The following is a 16,995-nucleotide window of genomic DNA, read 5'->3' as shown; positions in this document are numbered from 1 at the left end:
AGCGTACATCAAAACAGACGTCATCCGAGATAAAACTTTATTGGTCCGATGCTAATTCGTAAAAATAGTGTTTCTGACAACTAGATATTTTTATGTTGCAAGCTTTTTAAGTGTATTAAATAATGTCTCTATAATTTAGTATATAAGCCATAAGAAAAACAAAATTTGGGAAACATAATAATTTACCTTTTTATTTTTAGCTAGCGACCCGCTCTCGCTTCGCTTCGGAACCTGCAATTTATTATTGATTTCTCCACTATTTAATGGATGTTATTATACATATAAACCTTCCTCTTCCATCACTCTATCTATTAAAAAAAACTGCATCAAAATCCATTGCGTAGTTTTAAAGGTTTAAGCATACATAGGGACAGACAGATATAGGGACAGAGAAAGCAACTTTGTTTTTTACTATGTAGTGATATCACTGTAAAATTTTAATATAAATTATTTTCTTATGTTCACTTAATATTCACAAATAAAAATAAAACTACTTTAATAAAATTAAAATGAATTCGTCAGCGACAATTCAAATGAATGAGTTGAATGAAACACGTGACATAAAATGTTTCCCGACTAACGTGCAAATTCAAAATTAAACTTAATTAAATACGAGAAAATTCATATTCCCCTAAATACGGCAACATTCTCTACGAATAGAGCAAACGCATCGTCAGTTTATTGCACGACGCGCGCTGCGGAAACACACGAAATACGAACGTACCGTGCGTTCAAATTTGGAACGACCCACGAAAATCAGACGTGTTTCCTGATTCTATTCATGCGATTTGAATTAAGTGAAAAACGATTCTCAACAGAATCGTTCTGAGCGATTTTAATGCGATCACAAATTGTAGGCAAACGATTTTTTTTTTTTTAAAAACTAACTTGCTTGTTATTGCTAAAGTGACAATATTCTCGTAATTTTTAAAAATATTTCAGAGCGGAATGAGTAAAACTATGAAATGTGATTAGTGAAGTGTTTATATTTTTATAACATTATTGTGATTATTAAGTGCTTTTTATAGTGCACTCAATAGTAGTAAATTAGTTTTCCTGTTGTGTATCCACATTTTGTTTCTACCAGTTCTTCGTTAGTTACGGTAAGTATATACTAAGATGGGGCTCAGATGGTGGTATTGGTTGATGGTTAATGGTGGATTGGGAGATGGTTTCATACCGTCACGCGGCTGGCCGGATGAAGTCTATGCTTCAATTTTACAAGCGCTGTCCCACTATTCAAACGGGAACGCATTGCTGCTTCGCGCAGAGACAGACAGGGTAGATGGTGGTATCTGCTATAGGAGCCTATCACTCCTACGCCCTACCACAAATTTTTTTGACCTATTCGATTTTATTACGCCGTATTATTCCTTCATCGTGAAAGTAACCTTTTATTTTTATTTCGGCCGGGGACGAACCTCCTGCGGGTTACGAGGTCTTCGCGCATAGGGGGCGCGCTGGCTATGTGAAACTTGACGATCTGCAGGTGTTGGGAACAGACCGCGGGCCCAAGGAATTTTAGGGCTCTACCGCACTAAACGACTCCCCTGCACTCTTACGCCCGACGTCCGATCTCCGTCTGGGGTCAGAACCCGGTCAGAGTAGGGGGGTTCCCGCGGTAAACACTACAACCAGAAACGCGGCGCCACACCGAGGATGCCCGACTGACAGGTCGTCGAAGCGATAGTCGAATTAGTCGACGTCCAATGACGCCAGTCCCGCGGTATGGCGGCCCGAGCGATGCCGCTGGTGATCGTGAAAGTAACCTGCCACAATCCTACCTAATTCTGCTATGAAGCAGTAATACGTTTCAGTTTGAAGGGTGGGGCAGCCGTTGTACTATACTAAGAGCTCAGAACTCATATCTCAAGCTGGGTTGTGGCATTTACGTTGTAGATGTCTATGGACTCCGGTAAACACTAAACACCAGGTGGGCTGTGAGCTCGTCCACTCATCTGTGCAATAAATATATAAAAAAGTAATATATTGAGTCTGGTGATTTCGAATCCACGTTGTATTTGTTATTTTAGATAAACAGCAGAAAAAACCGTTCATGGACCGTCTATGCGGCCTATTAAAATCAAAGAAAAAAATTCAAAGTTTATTAATAGGGCGAAAGTTTATTGCACTCGCGGCACAAGCACAGGCTTACGAAACAATTTTTTCGCAATCAGAACAAAATTACAAACCTAAAAAATTTTATTTATTGAATACGTACGTTTGATCTGTCAAAAACCCCACGTTCCACCGTCGTTAGTTAGCAGCGTTCGAAATTCAAATTATTTAAACGAATCCACCGCGCCGCAGCGGCCGGCTTTCGCGAATCGTTCCGAGTTTGAAAATCAAAAAGTAATTTCAGAACCGTTAAACTGTTTTCACGGTATTCGAATTTCGAAAATAATAAGCAGAGACCGGGGCCTAATTAGCGATTTTCTAGTTCGGATTCTGTTTGTCTGGAAATTGATTGCTAGTGTATTGAGAGCGCTTTTAGCCCGAAGGTATTAAACGTGAATTTAATATGCTTTTTATTTATTATTAGCATCAGACGTATGAATGTTTGTAACGGAATATTTGAACACTTCTTCACTGGTGGTAGGACCTCTTGGAAGTCCGCACGGGTAGGTACCACCACCCCGCCTATTTCCGCCGTGAAGCAGTAATGCGTTTCGGTTCGAAGGGTGGGGCAGCCGTTGTAACTATACTGAGACCTTAGGACTTATATCTCGAGGTGGGTGGCGCATTTACGTTGTAGATGTCTATGGGCTCCAGTAACCACTCAACACCAGGTGGGCTGTGAGTTCGTCCACCCATCTAAGCAATAAAAAAAAAAACAACATGATTTTGACCCCCTTTAAAACGTCGGATTAACTCGAAATTTGGTATACTTATTAAGGGCCGATGACAATTCAATATTAAAAAAAAAAAATTTAAAAAAAAAGTTGAAAAAATGGTATCAGTAGTAAAAATATTTTATGAACAGTTACGAGCAGAAGGGTTATTTTGATAACATCCTGAAAAGCACACCACGCTTTTTTTTACAATAAAATCATTTTTGCTTACACTATTTTTAATTCAAATTTATTAATCGAATCCCGCCAAGGGAAGATATTTGTATGATAAATATAAATGTCTTTCCAGGGTTATGGGTGTATATTAAATATATGTATGTGTATTATAAAAATATTATATTTATTTCCGGTATCTGGTACTTGTAACACAAGTTCTTTACGAACTTAGCACGGGACCAGTTAACGTGGCGTGATTGTTAGTAAATATTTGTATTTATATTTATATATTTATTTATATTAAAATTTATTTTCAATTTTTCAGTTGTATTTTCTATAAAAGCGTATTTTGTTAGTTTTTAAAACTATTATTTATTAATTGCTATCGTCTCTGTGTTCAATGCTCTAGTAGATTGAAGTGGCGTCATTTCCAATCGAAGTTTTAAATCTCACTTGTACCTGTTATAAGTCGTCGTGGCCTAAAGGATAAGACGTCCGGTGCATTCGTGTCGAGCGATGCACCGGTGTTCGAATCTCGCAGGCGGGTACCAATGTTTCTAATGAAATACGTACTCAACAAATGTTCACGATTGACTTCCACGGTGAAGGAATAATATCGTGTAATAAAAATCAAACCCGCAAAATTATAATTTGCGTAATTACTGGTGGTAGGACCATTTGTGAGTCCGCGCGGATAGGTACCACCGCCCTGCCTATTTCTGCCGTGAAGCAGTAATGCGTTTCGGTTTGAAGGGTGGGGCAGCCGTTGTAACTATACTGAGATCTTAGAACTTATATCTCAAGGTGCGTGGCGCATTTACATTGTAGATGTCTATGGGTTCCAGTAACCACTTAACACCAGGTGGGATGTGAGCTCGTCCACACATATAGGCAATAAAAAAAATACAAGACAGTATAAAGGTGGACTTAATGCCATAGGCATTCTCTGACAGTCTACCTTAGGGCGGTGCAGTGATGAACCTTGGTAGGTGTAGTGTGATAGTTATATTACTTAAACGTATGTGTATATATTATTATAACATACATAATATTTATAGATACAAATACTTGTACTTAAATAAATACTTATACACAAATATATATATATACATATAAAAATATATATAAATAAATATTATCAATTAATATAATTAATTGCTATCGTTTTTGTGTTCGATGCTCTAATACAGCCTTTCTCAAAGTGGGCGATAACGCCCCTTTGTGGGCGCTGCAGGCCTAAAGTGGGGGCGGTAAGAGACTCAAAAAAAAGGGGGCGTTGTGTAGAGGCTTAGGAGGCGATTTGTAATTTCATCTAGCAGGACATCGACTGAGCACTCGCTATGGTGATTTTTAAGTAGGTGAAAAAAAAGGGCGCTAACAAATAATTTATCCTCAAAGTGGGCAGTAGACAAAATAAGTTTGGAAACCCCTGCTCTAGTAGATTGGAGTGGCGTCATCTCCAATCTAAGTTTTAAATCTCACTCATACCTGTTATCTAAGCCAATGCACAAAAGTTCAGTTCCAGACACAAACACGCAACAGATCGGTGTCCGCGTGGCTCCAAAATACGCCTTAATAAAATATATTTTAGCTCGATTATTAATTAATCAACTTTAGCACGAAAAATACCGCTCTGAGCAAGAAGGCTGTCCATCGCTACAAACATTAAATTTGTAAATTTGTGTGACGTCAATAACAAAAGATAAACAGTGCGTTTCCGGAGGTCTTTTTTGCCACGTACCATCCGGCTATGGAATGAGCTCCCTCCACGGTGTTTCCCGAGCGCTATGACATGTCCTTCTTCAAACGAGGCTTGTGGAGAGTATTAAACGGTAGGCAGCGGCTTGGCTCTGCCCCTGGCATTACTGAAGTCCATGGGCGACGGTAACCACTCACCATCAGGTGGACCGTATGCTCGTCTGCCTAAAAAGGCAATAAATAAAAAAAACTTAAAATGAGAACATCGTTTACTGTCTTAGTCGATAAGTGTGTTTACACGTAGATAAGCGCCGGGCAGCCAGCTTACAGTAATGCAGTAACTGCAATCGCGTCGTTAACATAACGCGTACGTGTCTGTCGGCGTTATGCCAGGGTTAACACACATAAGGTCTTTTACAATGAAAAAAAAAAATTTTTTTTTATTTCCCTTGTAGGCAGACGAGCATACCCACCTGATGGTGAGTGGTTACCATCGCCCATGGACTTCAGCAATGCCAGGGGCAGAGCCAAGCCGCTGCCTACCGGAAATACATTTTTTTTTTGGTCAGGATGATATCGCCGGACTTCCGCTCTCCACTGGGGATGGAGGGCGGAGCATGTCAGAGTCGAACTGACTAAAACCTCCTGTCGCTCAACAACCAACGTCCAAACCTCGCATGAGACAGAACTCATGACAAGGCAAAGGGGGGAAAGTGAAGCGTTTAATGCGTAGCACATCTCTCCCATCACCCTCCCCCTCAGGACGCCGGACTGGAGGTCGTCGTCGGCCCCACGACTACCAGCCCTCTCGGTCGGCAGGCTATCCGAAGCCCGCCTAGATGGCGCCGGTTAGAGTGAGCACCGAAAATACATACAATACAATTACAATACAATACAATTCTATAAAACATTAACATTACTTGTTTATTACAAAAAGCCACGTCTTAGTTCTTACACAATTAGCCATTTTGTGATGGTTAAAACTACAAATTCTTTTATACAAACAAATGTAATTACTACGAAACAATTCACAAAATATGGCTTAATATTCACAATACGTATTTTAGTGATTTTACATGACTCTAACATTAATTTATTTTACGTAAATTACTTTTAACTAATATAAACTAACATTGATATTCTTCAGCCTTATAATAGATGGTGCCAACAACATCATTGCATAGCATTTACAATACTTAATTAAATTATTACTGTTAATTATAATATAATATCCATTATCTATACTTCTATACTAATATTATAAAGAGGAAAGATTTGTTTGTTTGTTTGTTTCGAATAGGCTCCGAAACTACTGGACCGATTTGAAAAATTATTTTTCCATTAGAAGCCGACATTGTCCCTGATGAACAGAGGCTACTTTTTTTAATTTTTTTTTTTATTTTTTTGTTTTGTTTCATGTGTGCTTTAATGTTTCCGAAGCGAAGCGAGGGCGGTTCGCTAGTTATTAATATTTATGCTTTAATGATATTTAATTATTAATACAGTCATTTGTGTTTTTAAACAATAATAAAAACATTAAACATATTCTGAACATCAAAACAGCGTCTGCTAATTATTAAATATAGTAGAATAACAGTTTCATCTTGCTAATAATAAATAAATATTAACATAGAATAAACCACACTATATTATTATTATGTTAATATTACCAATAGTGGTGTTTGCGCCCATATGTCCCTCCCTCCATATATCCATTGCAACATACTTTAGGGAGGGTATTTTTCAATATCATAAGCCATTGTCTATATCAGTCTTTCCCAAAGTGGGCGATAACGCCCCCTTGTGGGCGCTGTAGCCATAATGGGGGGCGGTAAGATACCCAGAAAAAAATGGGGGCGTTGTGTAGAGACTTAGGAGGCGATTTTTAATTTCATCTAGGAGGACTCTTAGACACGACTGAGCTCTCGCTATAGTGGTTCTTAAGTAGATAGAAAAAAACGGGGGCGCTAAAAAATAATTTATTCTCACAGTGGGCAGTAGACAAAATAAGTTTGGGAACCACTGGTCTATATCGATAGATCGCTCTCTATTTTAACAATAATGGTACGCCGCAACATAACTGCGGTGTCTTTTCGGGATTTATCCAAGTTAAAAACTGATTAGCGGTGAGACTGCCAATTGTACAAATTGCACCTCCCCGTCGACTGGTCTAAAATGTTAATTACGCTTTATTTGTTACTAGCGGCCCGCTCCGGCTCCGCTCGGATCTTTAACAAAAATTTCAACGATATTTGACGTTGTTTTATTTTTTTAAATAAAAGAACACTTATTGCAGCATAACTATAATAGTTAGACATATGCTGTCGCGATACTTTTAGTAAATAATAATGTGTTCTACGAAGTCGTTGTACATTATTTTATTCTATCATCAATAGTTTTCGCAAGGCACGCGATGTAAATAATGTTTTAGGTAATTTTACACCTTGGGTTACATTATTGGAGTTTTAGTAAGGATCCCTAATTTTTTCAAAAAAGGTTGTAACCTATGTCAGTCGGGAATAGCGTAGCTTCCAAACAGTGACAGAATTTTTCAAATCGGTTCAGTAGTTTCGGAGCCTATTCAATACAAACAAACAAACAAATCTTTCCTCTTTATAATATTAGTATAGAGAAAACTCTCTTTCTCTCCAGAAAGACTTAGAGACTGGCAGCCCTTTGACTATGTCGTGATATTAAAAATACTAAAATGGTTGTTGTTTTTTTTTCAGGTAACCCTAAAGTTTCAGTGTCTGTGAGTGCGTAATGTCAAAGTGACAAGTGACGTGAGTTGACGTGACAGCCGCGTCATGGAGCCGGTGCCTTTGCCCCTCGAGGACGAGGAGCGCCCGCCGCAGGGCTCCTCCACCGGCAGCGGTTCTTCGTCGGGAACCGGATATTACGGACATAAAAATGGTAAGACCTTTGTTTTGCTTGTCTCAATGTGGGCGGCGTAGGTCGACAAGGCCGGATTTAAACTTAATGCCGCTCCTGGGCAGCGAAAAAAAATCCGCCCCAATACTGGAATTTTACCTAAACTTATAGTTTATATATTTTATTTTTCAAAATTAAAGTAGGTAACTAATTTATTGCGGAAACTTATTCATAATATGTCATATATTCCAAAAACATAAATAAATATTTGTTTTTTTGTCTAACAATTATAAATTTTGACTCATAATAATGATTCATATATTACATCAAAATAAAATAAAACTAATTAAATTTCTTTAATTACAGAAAATAGAAAAATCTATTATTGTTTTAAATCTCCAAGGAAACAAATTGATTAAATAATTTTGATTATTAATTATTACCAAAAGTGCCAAAATATAATTCACAAATAATGGATGAATTGAATTTCTTGAAATATCAATTAAAAAGAAAATTATTAATTATTAGAATTAATTAATTATATTGAGCAATCTTGATAAGACTAAAAAAAAATTTATTTTAAAAATTTTGCCGCCCTAAAAAATTTGCCGCCCTGGGCACTTGCCCCGACTGCCCCTAGTGTAAATCCACCAATGTCGGTCGATGTCTTTGAACTTCGCGGTACAATCATTTAACAACAATTGCGAGGGAGTCCACTCAACAGAGATAATATGAAAATAAGTATAGCTGTGACTTGTAACAGGGCTTACACTTAACCTAGTCTGTTCGCACTATTATTGGAATTATAATAGATCTATTTATTAATGAGCTCATACTAAATCTATACATCGCTTAAGGCAATGGCTTCCACAACCGAATCAGGAAGTAACTAAGTTAACGTGAACGGAACAAACTGCTGCCAAGCTAAAATGAATGTATCGTTTGGTTATCTTCATATTTTGTGAAGCGGCAATGTAAGACAAAGTGACACCTCAGTGTCGTTGACCTCGCGCGACCGTTAAATATGAATTACATTGCGTGCTACGCAACATAGTACGTTAATAAATAAGCACTCGTGCTTACTTTTCGCCCGTTATCGCTTTTAGAAATCGATTCCGGTAACCATACTCGTCGAACTCGGCAAAGAGTTCGACGTGCAACCTAACTTAAGCATCAGCCCGCTGAGTTTCTCGCCGGATCTTCTCAGCGGGTAGCGATTCCGATCAGTAGTAGATTCATTTGCAAAACAGCTACTCTTGAGTTGTTAGGTCTCCTTTGGAGGCGCTCAGGCAGCTGTTAGCAAATTCCAACCCTCCTAGCTGAGCCTTTGCTCGCCCACCTGTCCTGGTAAAACTGGAAAGGCCTCCGAGCCATCAGCAAATTCTCAAAAAAAAAGCTATCGATGATCAAAGATTCAAATAAACGTGAATAATACTAAGGCATTGATATTATCGAACGCCTGTCATTAGAGGGAGAGATATTATCAGTGAAACTGCATTAAAATTGACCCAATATATTCGTACTGCTACATCCGTAGCCTGTAAGAATTCTTACAAAACACTCAGTCGTCATAAAGCCTCTTAAGATGGTTTCATAAGAACATATTTGTCTTAGTTCGGACATTAATCAAATTTGAGCGTTTATCGATTTTCCTTGCTGTTTCCAGATCATGGATTATAACTATTTTGTAGTATTGAATAAATACTTTCCTTCTCATTTCTGACATTACGTATTTAAACACTAAGTTGATGCAGTTTTCTTTGTAATAGTGGGTAGCAGTGAATCGCGAAATCCGTACAAAGATTGCGTCATGCACGAGCCTTCAGGTACACCATTAACTTAATACCATGAATGTATAATTTGACGGTCACCTCACGCGTCGAAGTACGAAACTATAATTTATATTTTACGTAAAAATAAGAACTGTTGTAAGAATCGTTTGTTTACGTGGAGAATTTCGTCGAATTCGAAAAACACTAACCCCCTATCTTTAGTCGTTCACACGAGTTTAACTCGACTCGACTCAGCCTCTAACGCGCGTTTTGGTATGCTCGATCGTAAAAATAAACTCAAACGTCCTTCGAAAATTTTCCTCACTGGAGTGGAGTACATGAACTGTCAAGTCAAGGTACGTCGCGATGTACCGTAGTGAAACCTTCACAAATTTTTGGCTTCAAAATAATGAGACGAATCTAAAATTTGGAGAAGAGGATAACTATAGATTTTAGTAATGATCAAAGTGATATAAAGCTTGATAATTATTTTACTATTTATTCGTATATATTACAAAGATTTATTCAGAATGTATTAATTATGAATATTAGGTACGAAGCAAAGCACAAAGAGAACCACGAATATAAGAAACACTGCATAATGCTTCCTATCTCATTTTCTCCCACGTTAAATCTTATGAATTTATGTGTCTGCCTCTTTTTCGTTTCATCATGCTAAAGAAGTTTTCACATCAAAAATAATGCGTTTCCATTGCGCGCCACGATCATACTGGCCGGGAATACCCGACATTGATAAATTGCAGACGCCGCACGACTGGCCACGTGGCTCATTAAGACGTTCGCACCGCATATTGACCCACAGCAGTTTCTCTACTTCCGTTACTTCTCTGCAGTGTTCACTGTAACTACACAGAAACAAAAAGCGGTTAATAATATAATACATATTTGAAATAGTACTATAATAATGTATGGCAATATATATGTCGAGGCAACATCACTATTAGCTAAATAAGTAATAATACGACTAAAGTATCATTCGTAACCGCAAAAGTATGTATATGTCGGCGCAACCTCACTATTTACTTAACTAAAAATAGTTAAAGTTAATCCTTTCCTTAATGTTACGCATTTCAACAACTGTTTAATACGATATTCAAGAGAATACATGACTAAGCTACCCTCATTTTCTACTATAAATACGAGTGACTATTGTCGCACAAAACCCTCCCGATCCAGTAACGGTGCTTTTAGGTACTTCAAGCACCGGTCACCGTTCTCGTCGAACCTGTCGCTTCCGACGAAGGGCTCGACGAGTAAATTAACTCTCAGACACAGCCCACTGAGTTTCTCACCGGATCTTCTCAGTGGGTCGCGCTTCCGATCCGGTGGTAGATTCTGCAAAGCACGGCTCTTGCTAGGGTTCGTGTTAGCATCGTCGTCAGGTTTGAGCCCCGCGAGCTCACCTACTAGCCACGGTTACGCTGAAATAGCCTCTCAAGGCTATCAGCTTAGGTAGGAAAAAAAAAAAAAAAAACGCACAAAACATTCCGACTCGAGCAGCCGACCGAGGCGGAGCTATCTCTTTATCGCTGTACTTTTGAAATGTAAAAAATGGCATCCATTGGAAAAGTGAGTCTTAATTACTGTCACTATGGAACACAATGGTAATGTTGAAGAGATTGGCGTCAACAATGCTGACGTCATCCTTTTAAAAACATCATGGAACCAGCCTCTTCGTCATAATATATAATAATAAAAAGTCAACGATATTATAGAAGAATCTAACAATTTTACATTACAATACAATTAGATTAGCAATTTAAAATAACTCCTATCTCCAACGTAGCTTATAAAGCAAAACGAAGACTTTAAATTACAAGCTCCTCATTTTTTTTGGCTTGACAAAAGCTTTGAACTACTTAAGTTACTTTATGTAGTTAATTTTTATTGCCCCCCTAAAATATTTACTACCATACGTACAGCTTAATATCCATCCAGGTCAACAAAATCTAAGCCTGAATAAAACAGTAAAAATACCTTATCTAAGAACCAACAATCATGTAATAAAGCTAATAAGCGAACGAAAAATTTCGAACGTATACAACAAAGTGGAATTCGCTGATTTTATCTCCGAATAATGGCAGTGACTCAGAAACACCCGTGAAAAGTTTATGTCAAGTTCTGAACGGAATTTCGGAAGTTTGTAAAGCTTCTGTTGTCCCCCTGAAATTCTTATAGGCAACGAAAGTTTCGAGCAAAAGGCCAAGACAATGTGCGAGATGACGGGAAATGGAACCATAGCTAAGATGATGAATGATGATGATGATGATCACGCCCCTCGCATTCCTGACGTCCATGAGCGACGGTAATCACTTATAATCAGATGGGCCGTATGCTCGTCTGGCTACAAGTTCAATAAAAAAATAGATATCCAGTATACTCTTATCCAGTGAGATTACAAAACCGAGCATCACTTGGGTGAAATATTTTATGTACATAAATACAATACTTAAGGAACGTTTTGATATGGAGCATACATAAAAACATGATATTAATTGTCGCCTAAATCACCGTTTGTAGGACGTATTGTGAGTCCGCACGGGTAAGTATGTACCACCACCCTACCTGTTTCTGCCGTGAAGTAGTAATGCGTTTCGGTTTGAAGGGCGGGGCAGGGGAGACCTTAGAACTCATGTGTCAAGGTAGGTGGCGGCATTTACTTTTTAGATGTCTATGGACTCCGGTAACCACTTAACATCAGGTGGAGAGTGAGCTCGTCCACCCATCTAAGCAATAAAAAAAATCTGAATTCAATATTATTTAAAGCCGGTTAAAAGCAAAAAAAAATACAAAATTACTAGCAGCAAGAGATATTGTGATCCCACGCGAGTAGCCGTGTTTTCTTATTTCTTTCCGTAAAAGTCATGCATTTCAGCTTTAAAAGTACATAACGTTAGTAGCGAAACTGACGTTGCGGTCTATGGGCTCCAGCTCTGACGATCTGAAACTATGTATTACCGTACAGGGCGAGTTCACAGTTTGAGAATCGCCCAACCCGTCCTATATTATTATACATAATAAGGTAATTTACTACAAGTATGGCCCCCTCTAGAATCGTAACTAATGTTGTTTTGATGGCTTTTGCCCATAAATTATGGCGACCATGAATATCAAACTGCGTTGAGATATATTACGGCTTATTATCCGAAGAATGTAATTAACAAAATTAAAGAGCGGACGGTTAGCGTGGTGTGGACAATGTAATGCGTGGAGAGAAGATGCATGTGACTAGGAGATGTATGGAAATGGTAGAGCAAGGTAGAGGGGGAAGAGGTCGACCGAAGAAGACATGGATGAAGTGTGTGAATGACGATATGAGAGAGAGAGAGGAATGAGTGTTGAGATGACGGCTGATAGAGGAGAATGGAAGAGAAAAATTAGCTGTGCTGACCCCACCTAGTGGGATAAGGTAAATTAAAAAATAAAAGGTTTTCCAAAGCATATAATATCATTGGATAAACCTACAGGCTATTTTGAATCCGCAAAATTATAATTTGCGTAATTAGCGGTGGTAGGATCTCTTGTGAGTCCGCACGGGTAGGTACCACCACCCTTTCTATTTCTGCCGTGAAGCAGTAATGCGTTTCGGTTTGAAGGGTGTTGCAGCCGTTGTAACTATACTTGACACCTTAAAACTTATATCTCAAGGTAGGTGGCGCATTTACGTTGTAGACGTCTATGGGCTCCAGTAACCACTTAACACCAGGTGGGCTGTGAGCTCGTCCACCCATCTAAGCTATAAAAAAAAACGCTGTTAGACTATATTGCCAGCTCGCAAGGGTAGTAACATACCGCCTAATTATATTGGGATTACAATAAAGCTGAGATTCGAAATCACCTAGCACCTGGGGAGTCGTGACTTCGCCTATCCATAAACAGCCCGTACCCTGGGATGAAACTGCGAGCAATTGCCCAAGAGGAACATAAAAACGAAGATCAAGATTTGTTACTTTTCATTGTAATGCACATAATTTATTAATTCGACCTCAATAAGATTTTAAGAGAAGTCCCTGAAGGAAATGATCGTTTTTCACGTACAGGTCTCTTTGAGGACGTTTATGGTACATTAATCCCATTGTTTGATCTCTTTGTTCAATGGGATATTGTGTTTAAAATAGTATGGCCAGTCGTAGGGCCAAATAGGCATTACGATAAAAGACGTCATTTTAATACAACTAGTGGTCCCTTGGAGTCGAAATTCGACTTTAATTAATTGAAATTATAAGTTTGTACACTATTATGACTACAATCATGTAAAGTCAAAGACTCATATACTTATATAATCGCAGATTTCGCTAAGGTCACGTTTTAGACAAATATTAATATAGCCAAACAATATTTAATCTATTCTTGCTGTGTGTGTAATGATTTTTTATTATATTTAATGGGAAACGTTGTTTTGCCATAAAAAGTATTTCTAGGAAAGATAAATAACTTATATACCGACTGCAGCGCCATCTGATTTGTGAATCTAAGCCACCCAGGGTGCCACCCAAACGCATACAAAAAAATCATTCAAAAAATCAAAATAATTTAACACGATCCCAATAAATGTCCTTAAGCGTCTGGTACCAAATACCTACCAAAGTGACCAATTACATTCAAGGACCTTTCCGCATAATTTTCGTAATGAACCTATTATATTGCGCATATCTACTGGTCACCGTCCTCGTCGAACCCGTCGCTTCCGATCCGGTGGTAGATTCTGCGAAGCACTGCTCTTGTTAGGGCCAGTGTTATCAACACTCCAGTTTGAGCCCCGTGAGCTCACCTACACGTTAAGGTGAAGCTGAAATAGCCTTCCAAGCATAGGTACCAAAAAAAACGCGTATCTATGTGGAGTCAACGTAAATAAGGAGATTGCGAATTAACTTGTTTCCAAGTTTATACTGACTGACTTGGTGGTGCAGGAATGAGGGCTTCTGACTGTCGCACCGAGGGTCGTGGGTTCGGTCCCCGCATCGGGCAAATATTCGAGTGATGAGCATGTTTGTTTGCTCTTTGTCTGGGTGCTCATTATCCATATATGTATATATTTAAACGCATATAAGTATGTATGTCAGTATCTGGTACTCGTAATACAGGGAACCCTAATTTGGGGCCAGATGACCATGCGTGATTTATTCTTATTAAGTCTTTACAATAATTAATATTTTTTTACTGGTGGTAGGACCTCTTGTGAGTCCGCGCGGGTAGGTACCACCACCCTACCTATTTCTGCCGTGAAGCAGTAATGCGTTTGGGTTTGAAGGGTGGGGCAGCCGTTGTACAGTACTGTACTGTTAAAAAAACTGAGACCTCATGAGCTCGTGTCTGAAGATGAGCAGCGGCATTGACAAGGTTGATGTCTACGTCAAAAATAAGGGGTACTCCATCATAGAACTTAAGATGTCGTCAGACTCTCAAGTACGATAGCTTTGCAGCAGAAATAGTCACAACTTTAGTAATTTAAATAAGCAAGTGGAACGTGTGGCAGCATTTACGTTGTTAATGTCCATGGGCTCCGGTAACCACTTAATACCAAATGGGCCGTGAGCTCATTCGCCCCTCTAAGCAACAAAAAATTAGTGCAGCCACAAAAACGACTTACCGTGTACCGCGTGTTAAATTCCTATCGTATCTTCATATTTTAATACTTAATCGCGTTAATAATTTACAGGAGCGAAATGGCCAAACCGAAAATGTGTCAGCTCCGAAAATTTATGAACTAGGTACACGTGTACTCGGATTTCTTTTCGGAGAAAGGGTTCGTTGTATCAGCTCCATAAATATCTTTAATGGCGAGCTCCCCGAGTCGGTCACGCCAAACGCATGTCGACCGAGCCACACGTCGCGTCGGAACGGAGGCCCTGATCCTTGATATAAAGCGATTTCAAAGCGTTTCAATTTCAAAGTGATGTCGCCTCTACTTTTGAGATTAATACTTAGAATCACAAGTGGAACATGCTTAAATTCAATAGCATTAGAAACATAGATTACATACTTCTGTGATTTAAATATTTGTTTCCTGTGTGTACTAATAAAAATTTAATCATTGTACCAGTAACTTAATACTTCTAATCATTTTTCTTGATTAAAAAGAATATAGCACCGTACACAGAGTTTGTATTCAATAATATCATTCATTTCATCTATATCTATACTAATATAAAAATCTACAGTGGTTATTACGGATGTTCCGTTATAACTACTGAACCATGGATCCGATTGACTTGAAACTTGGTATCCATGTAGAAAATACATGTACTTAATGGATAGGCTAATATTTATATGAGTGTTGAACTCCCTACATCAGTTGCGGGGGCGTTAATGATGAGAATCTTTGTGGGGGTGAGAAATAATAATGTTAATTTCAAATGCCCAGCGAAGCGGACGGGTACAGCTAGTAAAATTATATAGTAGATTATTACTTACGTCAATTATTTTTTATTGCGATGCCAATACTTCAGAGATGTTACTAGGACCGTGGTTGTAGCTAGACTGAAGTCTGCGGGTATGATGTTGGAAGCAAACAAATCTGCCTACCCTCTTTTTAGTTTGATGTTTAGGAGCCCTGGTAAAAGCAGCCAAACCTGTCTGTCAGTATGAACTCTGTACACCATACACCAAGATAATACTGACAATGACATTATTTTGTGTAATACTAGTGTGTACTAGGTGCAGACGTTGCACAGTACTGTTAAAAAAAACGGAGACCTCATGAACTCGTGTCTCAAGATGGGCAGCGGCGTTGACAAGGTTGATGTCTACGTTAAAAAAAAGGGTGTACTCCGTCATACAACTTAAGATGTGGTGAAACTCTCAAGTTCGCAGCAGAAATAGTCACAATTTTAGTATTTACTCGCGCGAACACACAATCCACATTACCAACAACAATTTATAATTAATTTTCGAAAAAAAACCAATCCTTTTAAAACATTGTAATGAAATAAATGGTGTGTCAAAAAGCACCCCAAAAACTTTTCTACGTTTAAAAAAAGAGGTGCAAATTTATGGAATTATCAATGCCCGATCTCAAGCCGCCACCCCGGAACTAACAGAGCTGCTACAAGCGAATTATTAAAAAAAAAGTATATTTTTTTTATGTTCAACGTGTCATTAATATGCAAATGTGGTATTTATTGTGTTTTTGTTAACGCCGCGTTATTGTTTTGGTAATGATTATGTTTTTTCGTGAGATTTTTGACAGCGGAATTGTTTGTTTGCTTTGGAAAAAGAGAAATCGTTTTGCCTTTCATATTTTTATATAGTTTTTTTTTTTATTGCCATTGTTAGCAGTCGAACACACAGCCCACCCGATGGTGAGTGGTTACCGTCGCCCATGGACTTCAGTAATGCCGGGGGCAGAGCCAAGCCGCTGCCTACCGCTTAATACTCTCCACAAGCCTCGTTGACATGTCATAGCGCTCGGGAAACACCGTGGAGGGGAGCTCATTCCATCGCCTCGGTCTGTGGATTACACCTACTCGATTGAAGAACTTATCGTTCTGTATCAGAAGCAGCTGTAGCATCAGGATTGCTGACTGAGACCGCGTGTGACGATACCACAGATTAAGAAGGCGAGCAATGGTTCTCAATCAAATTGTTATGGTTGTGGGGAATATTCTTGAAGGCCATTAAAAGAT

The 16,995-nt window shown here is 38.6% G+C and overlaps 1 protein-coding gene across 8 annotated transcripts in view; it reads left to right on the top strand.

Moving 5' to 3' along the window:
- Positions 1–16,995, top strand: part of LOC114247861 (uncharacterized) — a 276,472-nt gene that overhangs the window by 105,511 nt on the left and 153,966 nt on the right. For 7 of the 8 annotated variants that reach the window (XR_016324746.1, XR_003624908.2, XM_028180937.2 and 4 more), the window contains exon 2: positions 7,436–7,619. Coding sequence is in view for 6 of the 8 variants with exons in the window: in XM_028180937.2 (XP_028036738.1) it covers positions 7,514–7,619 (106 nt within the window). In the remaining 2 variants the exon portion in view is untranslated. Of the gene's footprint in view, positions 1–911; positions 1,104–7,435; positions 7,620–16,995 lie in introns of those variants that run through there. The other variant, XM_089735631.1, reaches the window with a different exon arrangement.

This window comes from Bombyx mandarina, chromosome 20 (genome assembly GCF_030267445.1).
Source record: "Bombyx mandarina strain Sakado chromosome 20, ASM3026744v2".
Lineage (NCBI taxonomy): Eukaryota > Metazoa > Arthropoda > Insecta > Lepidoptera > Bombycidae > Bombyx > Bombyx mandarina.
The sequence above is the reverse complement of the archived record's forward strand: the minus strand, read 5'-3'. Positions and strand labels throughout refer to the sequence as shown.